Raw genomic sequence first — 15,150 nt, 5'->3', positions numbered from 1 at the left:
GCATGGGGTGGTGTGTCTATAGGAGTTACCATAGACCAGTGTTTCCCAACCAGGGTGCCTCCAGCTGATGCAAAACTACAACTCCCAGCATGCCCGGACAGCCAAAGGCATGCTGGGAGTTGTAGTTTTGCAACAGCCGTAGACACCCTGGTTGGGAAACACTGCCATACACATAAGGTTAATATCAATATCGGCGGGACCGGTCAATTATCTAATGTGTATGGGGGTATGCCAACTGTCCGTAAATGTATGTAGAACACATGCACGCTCATCTGTGCCGAGCGTGCATGTGCCTCACCTCACCACACCTCAGTATAACAGCTTTCAGTAAAAATTGCACTCCAACAACCCAATAGCGTTCCAATTCAATACTTTTTACTTCACATGTCGGTCTTCATAAGAACAACTTTTTCGTACGTGGATACAGTACAAGAACGCAATAAATATTCACCCAGTGCTTTCAAATACGCAGCTGCCGGTTCAATGCCCCAGCCGGAGCTTTATCTTGGAGTGTCCATTATGGCTGCAGCCTTGCTCGACTCCAAAACAGCGTCCGGTAGCTCGCCGGCAGGTGAGCTCGATTGGCGACGTTTCAGGGTCTCTCCCTTTCTCGAGCCTAGCGTGATTACACCCACCACCACAATTTATGGACCAACAAGTCCCGCGAGATTTCACATCTCTGTCTGGTCGCTGACTGTTGGGACTGATCCAACAACAGTCAGTGACCAGACAGAGATGTGAAATCTCGCGGGACTTGTTGGTCCATAACTTGTGGTGGTGGGTGTAGTCACGCTATACTGAGCAAACTACCCTAGGGTAGTAAGGGGCCATATATCAACTCAATAACTAAACCCCAAGGCCGGAGCCCGGGGTGTAAAACCCCTATTGCTTACCCCTTAAAAAATTACTTTTATTTATTATTATTATTAAAAGATAATTCCCAACTACAAAATAAGGTTAAAACTGACAACCAGGTGATCCAAATATAACAGTGAATTTGTTATGCAGGAGCAGTCTCCTCTTAAGTAACTAGGTAGCCCTGCAGTGGCTGCCTATTGTAAGGATCACTCTGGTGTCGCTTAAAAGATCACACAATTGCCACCTCTACATGTTTCGCCGCGTCCGTGGCTTTCTCAAGAGGCAATGGTGCCACCATTGCCTCTTGAGAAAGCCGCGGACACAGCGAAACATGTCAGTTTTAACCTTATTTTGTAGTTGGGAATTATCTTTTAATAATAATAAATAAAAGTAATTTTTTAAGGGGTAAGCAATAGGGGTTTTACACCCCGGCTCCGGCCTTGGGGTTTAGTTATTGAGTTGTAATCACGCTAGGCTTGAGAAAGGGAGAGATCCTGAAACGTCGCCAATCAAGCTCACCTGCCGGCGAGCTACCGGACGCTGTTCCAGAGTCGAGCAAGGCTGCAGCTATAATGGACACTCCAAGATAAAGCTCCGGCTGGGGCATGGAAAGTTGAACCGACAGCTGCGTATTTGTATCAGCGACTGAAAGCACTGGGTGAATATTTATTGTGTTCTTGTACTGTATCCACGAAAAAGTAGTTCTTATGAAGACCGACATGTGAAGTAAAAAGTATTGAATTGGAACGCTATTCGGTTGTTGGAGTGCAATTTTTACTGAAAGTTGTAGTTTTGCAACAGCTGGAGACACCCTGGTTGCTAAACACTGTCATAGACAAGACAGTGCATGGAGCCTGTGCGGACATGTCGCTCCAAGAGAGATGGGACCTTGTTCTGGAGATGGAGGTGGGTCTCGGGCCCCTTGGGTCAAATCCTAAAAAGAGCTGCTCTAGAGCAAACTTCTAAAATAAAATTCTAGACACCCTCAGTGTTTATTTGGAATCCATGCCTCAATGCGTTAGGGCTGGGGGCACATGGAGGACCTACACAGTATTAGGCTGGGTCCACACCACGTTTTTGCGATACAGTTCCCGTATCAGGTTTTTAATGAAAAACGTATTTCTCAAAACTAAACTGTATCAAAACGTGTGTACAAATTTTAACCCGTATACGGTTTGAAAAATGATGTCCGGTTGCATCAGTTTTTTAAGAAAAAAAACATTTAAGTTTGTAACTTTTCACTCCATTATGAATAAAGTTTCACAAGTTTTATTGAAATTCCAAGAAAAAAATCTTTTGGCGTGCACTGTGCATGTGCAAAGTCAAAAGCCGTATGGTGCAAACCGGATGAAGCCAGACTCACATACAGTTCTCTACAGTTCCCATTGATTTCCATATGAAAAAAAAAGTATACGGTTTCAATATGTTTTTTTCACCCAGACCAAAAATTGATGTTTGGCATACGGTTTTCAATACGGTTCTGTACGGTTTCAAATTGAAAACGTATACGGGAACTGTGTATTGCAGGAGTGAAATGCCCCCCCCCCCTCCCCCCCCCAAAAAAAAATAAAAAAAATAATGTACTATGCCATTGCAGATCAGGAACACATGATCAAAAAAAATCGCAATTCTGGGGTTTTGTACTTTTTTTTTACTTTTATGCCATTGACTGTATGAGATTAATATTATATTTTAATAGTTTGGACAATTACGCACACGGCGATACCTAATATGTTTATTTTTATTATGTTTACATGTTTTTTAATATGGGAAAAGGGTTATGATTTTAATTTTTAACATTGAAGGGGTTAATGTGTTTTGTTTTTTTAACCCCTTAAGGACCCAGTGTTTTTCTGTTTTTGCACTTTCATTTTTTCCTCCTCACCTTTTAAAAATCATAACTCTTTCAATTTTGCACCTAAAAATCCATATGATGGCTTATTTTCTGTGCCACCAATTCTACTTTGTAATGACATCAGTCCTTTTACCCAAAAATCTATGGCGAAACGGGAAAAAAAATCATTGTGCGACAAAATTGAAGAAGAAACACCATTTTGGAAACTTTTGGGGGCTTCCGTTTCTACACAGTACATTTTTTGGTAAAAAGTACATGTGGTCTTTATTCTGTAGGTCCATACGATTAAAATGATACCTTACTTATATAGGTTTGATTTTGTCGCACTTTTGGAAAAAATCATAACTACATGCAGGAAAATTAATACATTTAAAATTGTCATCTTCTGACCCCTATAACTTTTTTATTTTTCCGCGTGTGGTCTGAGGGCTCATTTTTTGTGCCGTGATCTAAAATTTTATTCAGTACCATTTTTGTTTTTATCAGACTTTTTGATCGCTTTTTATTCTTTTTTTTATCGTATAAAAAGTGACCAATAATACGCTGTTTTGGACTTTTGAATTTTTTTGTGCGTACGCCATTGACCGTGCAGTTTAATTAATTATATATTTTTATAGTTCGGACATTTACACACGCAGCGATACCACATATGTTTATTTTTATTATGTTTATATATTTTTTTATATGGAATTTGGGAAAAGGAGGATGATTTAAACTTTTAATAAGGAAGGGGTTAATGTGTGTGTGTGTGTTTTTAAACTTTTTTTTAGACTTTAAAAAAAAAAAATGTTTTAGTCCCCTTAGGCTAAGTTTCTACTTTGTTTTTTGTCCTGCGTTTTTTGGGTTAAAAAAAAACGCATGAAAAAACGCCGGAAAAAAGCGCCAGTGCAATGTCCTGCGTCTGGCGTTTTTTCTGGTGTTTTTTCCGGTGTTTTTTCATTTGTGTGGGAATTGCATTTTGGCACCTTTTGGCGTTTTTTTTTTGGTACCCAAAATTTGTTGGGTAAGAAAAAAAAAAAAAAAAAGGATGTAGTAGTGATGGAAAAAAAATGCATTTAACGAAATCAAATTTTTTTTATAACTAAATTTTTTAATGTTTATTAAAGTGTGTGTGTTTCATTTTTTCCTCTCTATTTTTTTAAATTTTTTAGGTAGTACTACTACTCCCAGCATGGAACAGACTGTTCCATGATGGGAGTAGTAGTACCTGTAGTAATAGACATATCGCCCTGGGTCTCAGTCTGACACCCGATGCGATCGTCCATAATATAGCAGAGATGTGGAGCGGATCTATACAGCGCTCTCATCACTCATTCATATTTTCCGCCCAGAGTGGTGATTGGCCGGATGGTTGCAGCCAATCACAGCTCTGAGGGAAACATCAATGAGTGAGTGGCCGGCCCGGAGTATAGTACAGAGCAGAGATGTGAGCGATGTATACAGTCGCTCCATCTCTGCTATAGACAGGACGATCACAGCGGATGTCAGTAGTGAAATCCACTGTGATGTGTCCTTCACTGCTAGTACTACCACTCCCAACATGGAGCACACTCTGCTCCATGCTGGGAGTTGTGGTATCTGCATTAATAGACAAATCGCAGCGAGTGTAACTTCTGACACCTGCTGCGATCTGTCTATTAATGCAGGTACTACATCAGCCAGCATGGAGCAGAGTGTGCTCCATGTTGGGAGTAGTAGTACCTGCAGTTAAGGAAAGATCACAGCGGGTATCACTTCTGACACCCGTTGTGATCCTCCTGTATAATGTATAGATGCAGCGGCTCTTCAATGGTCCCCTGCACTGACATATATATACACATATTCCTATATCCCACAGAGAGCTGTGATTGGCTGGAACCATCTGGCCAATCACAGCTCTCTGCGGGAAATATGAATAGGTGTATATATACGTCAGTGCAGGGGACCATAGAAGAGCGGCCGCCACATCTATAAATTATACAGGAGGATCGCAATGGACGATCTGTCAATTAGTACAGGTACTACTCCTCCCATCATGGAACAGTGTGTTCCATGCTGGGAGTAGTAGTAATACCTAAAAAATGTATTTAAAAAAAAACAAATAAAGTGAAAAACACACACACACTACATTTTTATTATTGTCGGCTACATTTTTAGGTCCCCGCCCACATAAATTGATCCCTGTTTAAAAATTTTGTAATAAAAAAGATACATTTTGTTGGATACAATTTTTTCCATCACTACTGTATCTTTTTTATTATTTTGTTTTAAAACTTTGGACGAAATTTTATTAAAAAAGGTATCTCCATCACTTTTTTGGATCACTAAAGTCCAAAAAAGAATAAAAACCGCCTGCAAAAATGCCAAAGTTAAAACCCACATATCGTTTTTTTTGGCATTTTTTCACTCCCATAGACTTCTATAGGATAAAAATGCCACGATTTTGAAAAAAAAAAACGCCAGTGGCTCAACATGCTGCGGTTACCAACGACTTCAAAAACGCAAAAAAAAAAGTGAAAAAATGCCAAAAGGATTTAAAAAATGCCAAGTGGAATAAGAATTTTGCGATTTCTCATTGATTTACCGCTAACATCTGACGGCAGCATTTTTTTGCCGAAAAAACGCCATGCGGCAGAACTGGCGTTTTTCCCCAAAAAAAACAAGTGGAATTCCAGCCTTAGGAGGAATCATTTGATTCCTCATACTGATCAATATGGTTTCATAAAACAACATTGATCTGTGTGCTCTGCGCTCAATTGATAAAGCCTTGCCCTGCCAGGCTTTATCATTCAGAGCGCAGGAGCCGCCGTGGAGGGAGAGGTAAGCCCTCATGCTACCTCAGCAGTGGATCCCTCCCCCCGCGATTGTGCTGGGGGGGGGGGGGGCGATCCACCCCACTGAACCATCAGGGATGGGATACAGGCACCTTCAGACACTGCTGTTAGCTTATACAGCAGCGATCTAAAGGTTAAACGCCGGCCCCCAGCTACAGGAATCAGCTGGGGGCAGGCCGGTATGACGTGGGCAGGTTAAACTTTAAACTTTTTTTTTTTAATACTTTATTGGTCCCTGAGGCAACTTTTAGGAGGAATAAGTAGATTCCTTGTACAGATCAATACAGTTCCATAGAACTTAATTGATCTGTGTGCTCTGTGATCATTTAGTAGAGCCTAGTGCAGCCAGGATCTATCAAATGATGAGTCATGGACCAGGACAGAAGGAGAGGTAAGCCCTCCAGCTACCTCTACAGTGGATCTTCCCCTTAATATCATGCTGCAAGGCGGGATTATCCATCCCCACTAGACCATCAGGGATGGTTTAAATTAGGGATCGACCGATTATCGGTATGGCCGATATTATCTGCCGATAATCACGATTTTGGGCATTATCGGTATCGACAATTACCTTGCCGATAAGCCGATAATGCCCCGCCCCCCAGTAGGGCCCCTCCCCCACCCTCCGAGTCAATAAAAAAAAATTAAACTTACCCGTAATGGGGCTGGTCCGGTCCATCCATCCTTCCTTACTGTAGTGTCCGGCGGCATTCCGGGTGGAGGGTGAACCGGTCCGGGCTGCCCTTCTTCTCCGGGGGTCCTCTTCTCCACTCCGGGCAGGCTCCGGCCTAGTACGCTGCATAGACGCCGCTACGCCGTGACGTCAGGTGCGTCGCTGCGCACGGGCGTCACTGCGCAGCGGCGTCTATGCTGCGTTACTAGGCCGGAGCCTGCCCGGAGTGGAGAAGAGGACCCCCGGAGAAGAAGGGCAGCCCGGACCGGTTCACCCTCCACCTGGAATGCCGCCGGACACTACAGGAAGGATGGATGGCCCGGACCACCCTGACAGGTAGGGGGAGAGAAGCGGCGGTGGCGGCCTCTGGCACCGCAAAAGCCACTGCAGTGCATTGATTTAAAGCGCCCGCTTTAAATCAATGATCTGCAGCGGTGTCACGGGGGGATAAATAGCCGATAACTTATACCGGAATATCGGTATAAGTTATCGGCTATCGGCCCTAACCTCCACCGATTATCGGTATCGGCCCTAAAAAAACGATATCTGACGATCCCTAGTTTAAATCTCCCTTTAGACGCCGCTGTCAGCTTTGACAGTGGCGATCTAAAGGGTTATAGCCAGCTGCGGCGATCGCCCCATGTCGGCTATTAGCGACGGCCCCCAGCTACTGAAATCAGCTGGAGGGTGCCAGGTATGGAGCGAGCTCTAGTCAGAAGCCCGCTCCATACACCATGAGTGGCACCATGACGGACTAGGTCCGTCATGGGTCGCGAAGGGATCAAAAATCTTTTTTGGGCAGCAACTTGCCGCCCCAGTGAAAGTGCTGCCTGGGTCCAATGTACCCAGCGGGACCCATTGTAGGGCCGGCCCTATAAGTATGCACCAAACAGCACACTAGCAGAGTATTCACCAAATCCCGCACTAACTGAGCTGAAGCTTAAAGTCAGATGTAATGCTGCATCGTCCACAAGCACATCACATGACCTCAACAGCCAATTATGAGAGCACATTGTTACGACACTATGTACAAAACACCCCCAGAGGTCACTGCCAGGATCACTTCAGGTATATTTGCTCTAGGAAAATCCTTGTAATCATTAATAAAATAAAACTTCTCCAATTGTATTAATATATTATATGTGTTTTAATGCCCTTTTGAGATTTGAGATCAGTGAATTCTTTTTTCTTTTTTTTAGTGTGGGGGGTGCGTTATATTTGTTGTAAAAAATTACTAATGAAAGCACTATCCCTGGCAGCAATCACTATAGGTGGAACTTTCTTTATAGCAATACATTTATTTATTTATCTGTGACTGTATCTGATCAGTGCTGTATTCTCCTGTAAGTTCTGTAGTAATATCCATCCTGTGACTGTATCTGATCAGTGCTGTATTCTCATGTATGTTTTGTAGTAATATCCATCATGTGACTGTATCTGATCAGTGCTGTATTCTCCTGTATGTTCTTTAGTAATATCCATCCTGTGACTGATCTGATCAGTGCTGCATTCTCCTGTATGTTCTTTAGTAATATCCATCCTGTGACTGTATCTGATCAGTGCTGTATTCTCCTGTATGTTCTTTAGCAATATCCATCCTGTGACTGTATCTGATCAGTGCTGTATTCTCCTGTATGTTCTTTAGCAATATCCATCCTGTGACTGTATCTGATCAGTGCTGTATTCTCATGTATGTTTTGTAGTAATATCCATCATGTGACTGTATCTCATCAGTGCTGTATTCTCCTTTATGTTCTGTAGTAATATCCATCATATGACTGTATCTGATCAGTGCTGTATTCTCCTGTATGTTCTGTAGTAATATCCGTCATGTGACTTTATCTGATCAGTGCTGTATTCTCCTGTATGTTCTGTACTATCCATCCTTGTCAGGATTCGGCAGGCTGGTGGTGGATCCTCTGTGTCAGTGAGGGATTGGCGTGGACCGTACTGGAGGACCGGTTCTAAGTTGCTACTGGTTTTCACCAGAGCCCGCCGCAAAGCGGGATGGTCTTGCTGCGGCGGTAGCAACCAGGTCGTGTCCTCCGGTAGCGGCTCAACCTCACTGACTGCTAAGACAGGCGAAGTACAAAAGGAGAAAGCAGGAGCATGGTTGGACGTAGCAGAGGTCAGGGCAGGCGACAAGGGTTCACAGGCGAGAAGACAATAGCAACGGGTTCGGCAACGGGCAAGGTAAAATACAACAGAAAGGAACGCTTTCAAAATGGCACTAGGCACAAAGATCCGGCAAGGGCAGGAAGGGGATGAACACTTAAATAGGCAGGGACACAGTGGGGGAATCAGGAACCAGCGCATCAATTATTGGTGCGCTAGCCCTTTAAATTTACCATAGATGGCGCGCGCGCCCTGAGGAGCGGGGCCGCGCGAGCCGGGATGCCGAGGACGGAGCAGCAGCGCGCCGGAGCGCAGGTAAGGAGGAGGGGGTGCAGCGCGTTAGCGGTGGCCAGCCGCCACGCGAGCCGCGTCCCTGGGACAATAGGACCTACGCTCCCGGTCAGTGTCTCTGACCGGGAGACGCCGGGGACTGGGGGCAACAGAAGCAGGCAGCGGGCGCTCCGATCCGGAGGCAGAGACCGGAGCGCTCGCTGTAACAATCCTGTGGCTGTATCTGATCAGTCCTGTATTCTCCTGTAGGTTCTGTAGTAATATCCATCATCTGATTGTATCTGATCAGTGCTGCATTCTTTTGTATGTTCTTTAGTAATATCCATCCTGTGACTGTATCTGATCAGTGCTTTATTCTCCTGAATGTTTTGTAGTAATATCCATCCTGTGACTGTATCTGATCAGTGCTGTATTCTCCTGTATGTTTTGTAGTAATATCCATCATGTGACTGTATCTGATCAGTGCTGTATTCTCCTGTATGTCCTGTAGTTATATCCATCCTCTGACTGTACCTGATCAGTGCTGTATTCTCCTGTATGTCCTGTAGTTATATCCATCCTCTGACTCTACCTGATCAGTACTGCATTCTCCTGTATATTTTGTAGTACTGAATGTCCATCCAGGATCAGTGGCTGCCTACTACCCCCAATCTAGAGGTTAAAACCCTATATAGACCTAATACGTCTCACAGATTATGTTTTTCTACAGTTGTATCCATACATTTAAGGCTTTGTGTGTAAGTCTGATGTATTAAAGGGGTTTTCCAGTATTTTTTTTTTATTTGACTGTTTTACAGGGGCTGTAAAGTTAGTGTAGTTCTTAATATAGAGTCTGTACCTGTGTTTGATGGTGGTCTCACAATTCTTATGTGATCTTTGCCCCAATGCCCCCAATGAGTGGGGTGGCTGATGTGTGGGAGATAAGTGACGTCACACTTACAAACAAGGCATCATGGGACTTGTAGTTGGAGGGAGGAAATTTCAACAGGAAATAGCCAGTTAACATAAAAATAGCCACAGTGTTATGGTAATCTCACAACATAGCCATTTAGCGACAAAGCAAGCACGGATCCTTCCTAAGCATGTCCATTACTGTCTGGTAGGTAAGTACTAAAATCACCTTATGGAGGATAACCCCTTTAAAAGCCGACTCGTGAACCAGACAACTGCCCAGTAAGTTCGGTATAAGTCGATTTACTTTGTTGCTGTATAAAAATATTTGAAAAAACAAAAGCAAACATGGAAAAAACTTTATTTACACAGAACGAATACAATGTACAATTCCAGTGTCACAATATTTAAAGACTCAATTATCAACATACAGAACAAATATACAAAGCAAAAATACCGACTATATAATGAAGAGGGGACACAGGACCTATTGACTGTAATGAGGGGTTAACCGTTGCAGCCAATCAGATCACAGCGTTCATGTATGTGCAAAAATTCAGACAGCCTAAAGCTGATTGGTTGCTGTAGACCTCCATCTTCCATAGACAAATGAGTCAATAATTTGGTTTTGTATATCCCATAGTGCATCAGTGTTATGCATACTTAAAGAGGTATTCCAGGGATTTTTTTTTATTAATTTATTAATTCATTAATTAGTAAATTAATTTATACACACACATAAATATTTGTGTGAATTTTTATTACTTAAAAAAAAATAAAAAATTTTTTAAAAAATCTGCCTTCCAGTACTTATCAGCTGCTGTACGCCTTGCAGGAAGTCATGTAGTCTTTAAAGTCAGATTCTCTCTGCTGCCACCTCTGCCTGTGTCAGGAACTGTCCAGAGCAGGAGTGGTTTGCAATGGGGATTGTAACTCAGTAACTCTGGACAGTTACTGGCATGGACAGAGAGCACCATGTCTTACTGAAAAGACTACATGACTTCCTCCATGGCATAAAGCAGCTGTTAAGTACTGGAAGACAACATTTTTCACAGAAATAATTAACACATTTCTCAACTTTTGTAGAAAAAAAAATATATATATATATTTAAAAAAAAAAAATAATATATATATATATATATATGTATATGTATATATATATATATATATATATATATATATATATATTCTCTGGAATACCCTTTTGAAGGGGTACTCCACTGGAAAACATGATTTTTAATCAACTGATGCCAGAAAGTTAAACAGATTTGTAAATGACTTCTATTTAAAAATCTTAATCCTTCCAGTACTTATCAGCTTCTGTATGCTACAGAGGAAGTTCTTTTCTTTTTGAATTTCTTTTTTGTCTTGACCCCAGTGCTCTCTGCTGACACCTCTGTCCATGTCAGGAACTGTCCAGAGCAGGAGAGGTTTGCTATGGGGATTATCTCCTACTCTGGACAGTTCCTAAAATGGACAGAGGTGTCAGCAGAGAGCACTGCGGTCAGACAGAAAAGAACTTCAAAAAGAAAATAACTTCTTTTGTAGTATACAGCAGCTAATAAGTAGTAGAAGGGTTAAGATTTTTAAATAGAAGTCATTTACAAATCTGTTTAACTTTGTGGCACCAGCTGATTTAAAAAATGTTTTTTTTCCAGTGGAGTCCCCCTTTAAGTATGCATAGTATACAAGCTTCATAGTATGTACATAAATCCTAGGATAGCAATTCATAAAAAAAATAAAAATCCAGAAATGTACAAATGTTCCATATATTCCACAATTAGTCAGATTAAAATTCTAAAAAAAAAATAAAAAAACATAAAAAATCCCCCAAAAGACAAAATACTGATCAATAGTTAAAATGTGTGCAAATGCAAATCCTTTTTGTGTGGCTTATGCAAGGTCACTGTTACAAAAGTGTCATGTGACCCTGTTACTAGTGTAAAAGTCCTAAAAACTTTTGCAATCGTCGCAATTTTTTTTTTTTTTTGGGGTCCATAGGGGATAACAACTGAAATGATATTGTGATATTTAGTTTCCATGTAACCCAGACCTAAGGCTGAGGTCATTGTAAAGAAGAGATATCAACAATCAGCTGTTGCAAAACTACAACCCCCAGCATGCCCGGACAGCCAAAGGCTGTCCGGGCATGCTGGGGGTTGTAGTTTTGCAACAGCTGGAGGGACTCCGTTGGAGAAACTCTGCCATAGGGTACGTTCACATGTGCAGATTACCTGCAGAATTTCTGCAGCGGATTTGCTGCGGAAAATCCGCAGCAGATTTTGCTACCATTGACTTCAATAGGTCAGCCGAAAATCCGCAATAGAGAGACAGATTTGCAGATTTTCCTTCAGGCCCATTGAAGTCACTGGTCGGAAAATCCGCTGCGGATTTTCCTCAGCAAATATTCTGCATAAATTCCACAGATAATCCGCCCGTGTGAACGTACCCTTAAGGTATTCACTGTATAATGAGAAGTTCTGCTCATATACTCTATATGGCCATTTTCAAAATCTCTGCTTTCTGTTAGTGACTAGATCACCTGGAAAGGCTCAAAACCTGTCCTGATCATATCCAGCAGATTAGAGTTGCTCTGTTTATAATGCATAGGCCTAATTAAAGGGGTACACCGGAGGGGGGTAAAAAATGTTCTCAAAACAACTGGTGCCAGAAAATTATACAGATTTGTAAATTATTTATATTTTAATAATCTTAACTCTTCCAGTACTTATCAGCTGCTGTATGCTCCAGAGGAAGTTGTGTAGTTCTTTCCAGTCTCTCTGCTGCCACTGTCTAGAGCAGGAGCAAATCTGCACAACTTCCTCTGGAGCATACAGCAGCTGATAAGTACTGGAAGGATTAAGATTTTTAAACAGAAGTAATTTACAAATCTGTATAAAACTTTCTGGCACCAGTTGTATCTGGATTATTGTTTTGCTTATTTAATTTAGTGTTATTATTTAATTTCTCATTTTCCCTATAATTGTGCATTTATGTGAAAATGTGAATATTTTTTATTTTTTTTTTATTTATAAATAAACAGTTATATAAAAAAGAAAACATTTATTTTCCAGCAGAGTACCCCAGAGTACCCCATTTTTTTTTTTAATCAACTGGTGCCAGAAAGTTAAACAGATTTGTAAATTACTTCTATAAAAAAAAAAAATCTTAATCCTTCCAGTACTTATTAGCTGCTGAATACTACAGAGGAAATTCTTTTCTTTTTTGGAACACAGAGCTCTCTGCTGACATCACGAGCACAGTGTTCTCTGCTGACATCTCTGTCCATTTTAAGAACTGTCCAGAGTAGGAGAAAATCCCCGTAGCAAACATATGCTGCTCTGGACAGTTCCTAAAATGGACAGAGATGTCAGCAGAGAGCACTGTGGTCGTGATGTCAGCAGAGAGCACTGTGTTCCAAAAAGAAAATAATTTCCTATGTAGTATTCAGCAGCTAATAAGTACTGGAAGGATTAAGATTTTTTTTTAATAGAATTAATTTACAAATCTGTTTAACTTTCTGGCACCAGAAGTTCCACCGGAGTACCCCTTTAATACCCCCCGCCATTAATTTGCAAACAATGCAGTTCCCTGGAAAGAGGAGTTCTGCACAGTTCTTACCAATAGATAAAGTAATGGGGGGCCAACCTGGACAAGGGTCCCATAGCAGCCCATACAGGCCATGTAAATGGGCTTTATGGGGGAGATTTATCAAAACCTGACTAGAGGAAAAGTTACTGAGTTGCCCATAGCAACCAATCAGATCGCTGCTTTCATTTCTGAAAAATGAAAGTGAAAGTGATCTGATTGGTTGCTATGGGCAACTCAGTAACTTTTCCTCTAGTCAGGTTTTGATAAATCCCCCCCAATCTCTCTTTTAGTGAGTCTATAGGACCTGACGAGGTCAGTGTTTGTTTAGCCTCTGTATATACATGAGCTTTCTATTCACTAGCAGCAAGCAGAGATCTTGAAAATATCGACTGGCAAAGTATATTAGAAAAACACATAACTTTTTCTTTTTTTTTTATTATACCTCATACAAATTTTAGTGAATTACATGCCTTAAAAATGTTTCTAATTTGAGGGTATTATCCCCATTGGACTAGGCATAGTTACCCCTTCACATAATGTCATATTTGTAAACATAAGAAAAAAATCAGTATTATCTAGGTCCCCGAAAGATCGGCTTGTAGGGCGTTAAAGGGGTATTCCAGGGAAAAACTTTATATCTCTCAACTGGCTTTACAGATTTGTAAATTACTTCTATTAAAAAATCTTAATCGTAAACCTTCCAAAAATTTTCAGCTGCTGAAGTTGAGTTGTTCTTTTCTGTCTGGCAACAGTGCTCTCTGCTGACACCTCTGCTTGTCTCGGGAACTGCACAGAGGAGAAGGGGTTTGCTATGGGGATTCGCTTCTACTCTGGACAGTTCCCGAGACAGGTGTCATCAGAGAGCACTTAAGACAGAAAAGAACAACTCAACTTCAGCAGCTCATAAGCACTGAAAGGATTAAGATTTTTTTTAATAAAAAGTAATTTACAAATCTGTTTAACTTTCTGGAGCCAGTTGGTATATATAAAAAATTTTTTTTTCCTAGATAAGCCCTTTAACCGTTAAGCTGGCCATACACTTTAGGCAGCCAAATCTGACCCCATTGTGCACATGCACGCTCGGCACAGATGAGCGTGCATGTGTTCTACATACATTTACGGACAGTTGGCATACCCCCATACACATTAGATAATTGACCGGTCCCGCCGATATTGATATTAACCTTATGTGTATGGCAGTGTTTCCCAACCAGGGTGTCTACGGCTGTTGCAAAACTACAACTCCCAGCATGCCCGGACAGCCTTTGGCTGTCCGGGCATGCTGGGAGTTGTAGCTTTGCAACAGCTGGAGGCACCCTGGTTGGAAAACACTGGTGTATGGCCAGAACCATCATCTATGAGCCAGAGCGGACATCAGCTAAAGAGTGTCTCTCTCTGTGGAGGACCCGACACTTCCGTACAATACACAAATCAATGGGTAATGTGTAGTACTTCATTTCACCAGTGGTGGTGCTGTAGAGAAATTGAACCCTCTACAGAATAAAGGGGTACTCCAATGGAAAACTATATATTTTTTTTTTTTTAAACAACTGGTGCCAGAAAATTAAACAGATTTGTTAATTACTTCTATATAAAAAATCTTTATCCTTCCAGTACTTATCAGCTGCTGTATGCTCCACAGGAAGTTCTTTTCTTTTTGAATTTCTCTCTGATGACAGCTCTGTCCATGTCATTAACTGTCCAAATCCACTGTTACGCCGAGCGCTCCGGGTCCCCGTTCCTCCCCGGAGCGCTCGCCTCATCCTCGTTGCTGCACCGCCCCGGTCAGATCTCCTGACCGGGTGCGCTGCGGTACCGCCTCCAGCCGGGATGCGATTCGCGATGCGGGTGGCGCCCGCTCGCGATGCGCACCCCGGCTCCCGTACCTGACTCGCTCTCCGTCGGTCCTGTCCCGGCGTGCGCGGCCCCGCTCCCTAGGGCGCGCGCGCGCCGGGTCTCTGCGATTTAAAGGGCCAGTGCACCAATGATGGTGCCTGGTCCAATCTTCCAATTACCTTGATTAGTGTGTTCACCTGTGCACTCCCTATTTATACCTCACTTCC

The 15,150-nt window shown here is 42.0% G+C and overlaps 1 protein-coding gene across 1 annotated transcript in view; it reads right to left on the bottom strand.

The window, feature by feature from the left end:
• LOC130363065 (mitochondrial amidoxime-reducing component 1-like) overlaps positions 1-13,242 on the bottom strand; it is a 44,601-nt gene extending 31,359 nt beyond the window's left edge. Inside the window, exon 1 of the mRNA XM_056568387.1 lies at positions 13,118-13,242. Coding sequence (XP_056424362.1) covers positions 13,118-13,161 — 44 coding nt within the window. The 5' untranslated portion in view covers positions 13,162-13,242. The remainder of the gene's footprint in view (positions 1-13,117) is intronic.
• Between the last annotated feature and the right edge of the window lie 1,908 nt (positions 13,243-15,150).

Source organism: Hyla sarda, chromosome 3 (genome assembly GCF_029499605.1).
Source record: "Hyla sarda isolate aHylSar1 chromosome 3, aHylSar1.hap1, whole genome shotgun sequence".
Lineage (NCBI taxonomy): Eukaryota > Metazoa > Chordata > Amphibia > Anura > Hylidae > Hyla > Hyla sarda.
Note: the sequence above shows the minus strand (reverse complement) of the source record. Positions and strands in the feature narration are given on the sequence as shown.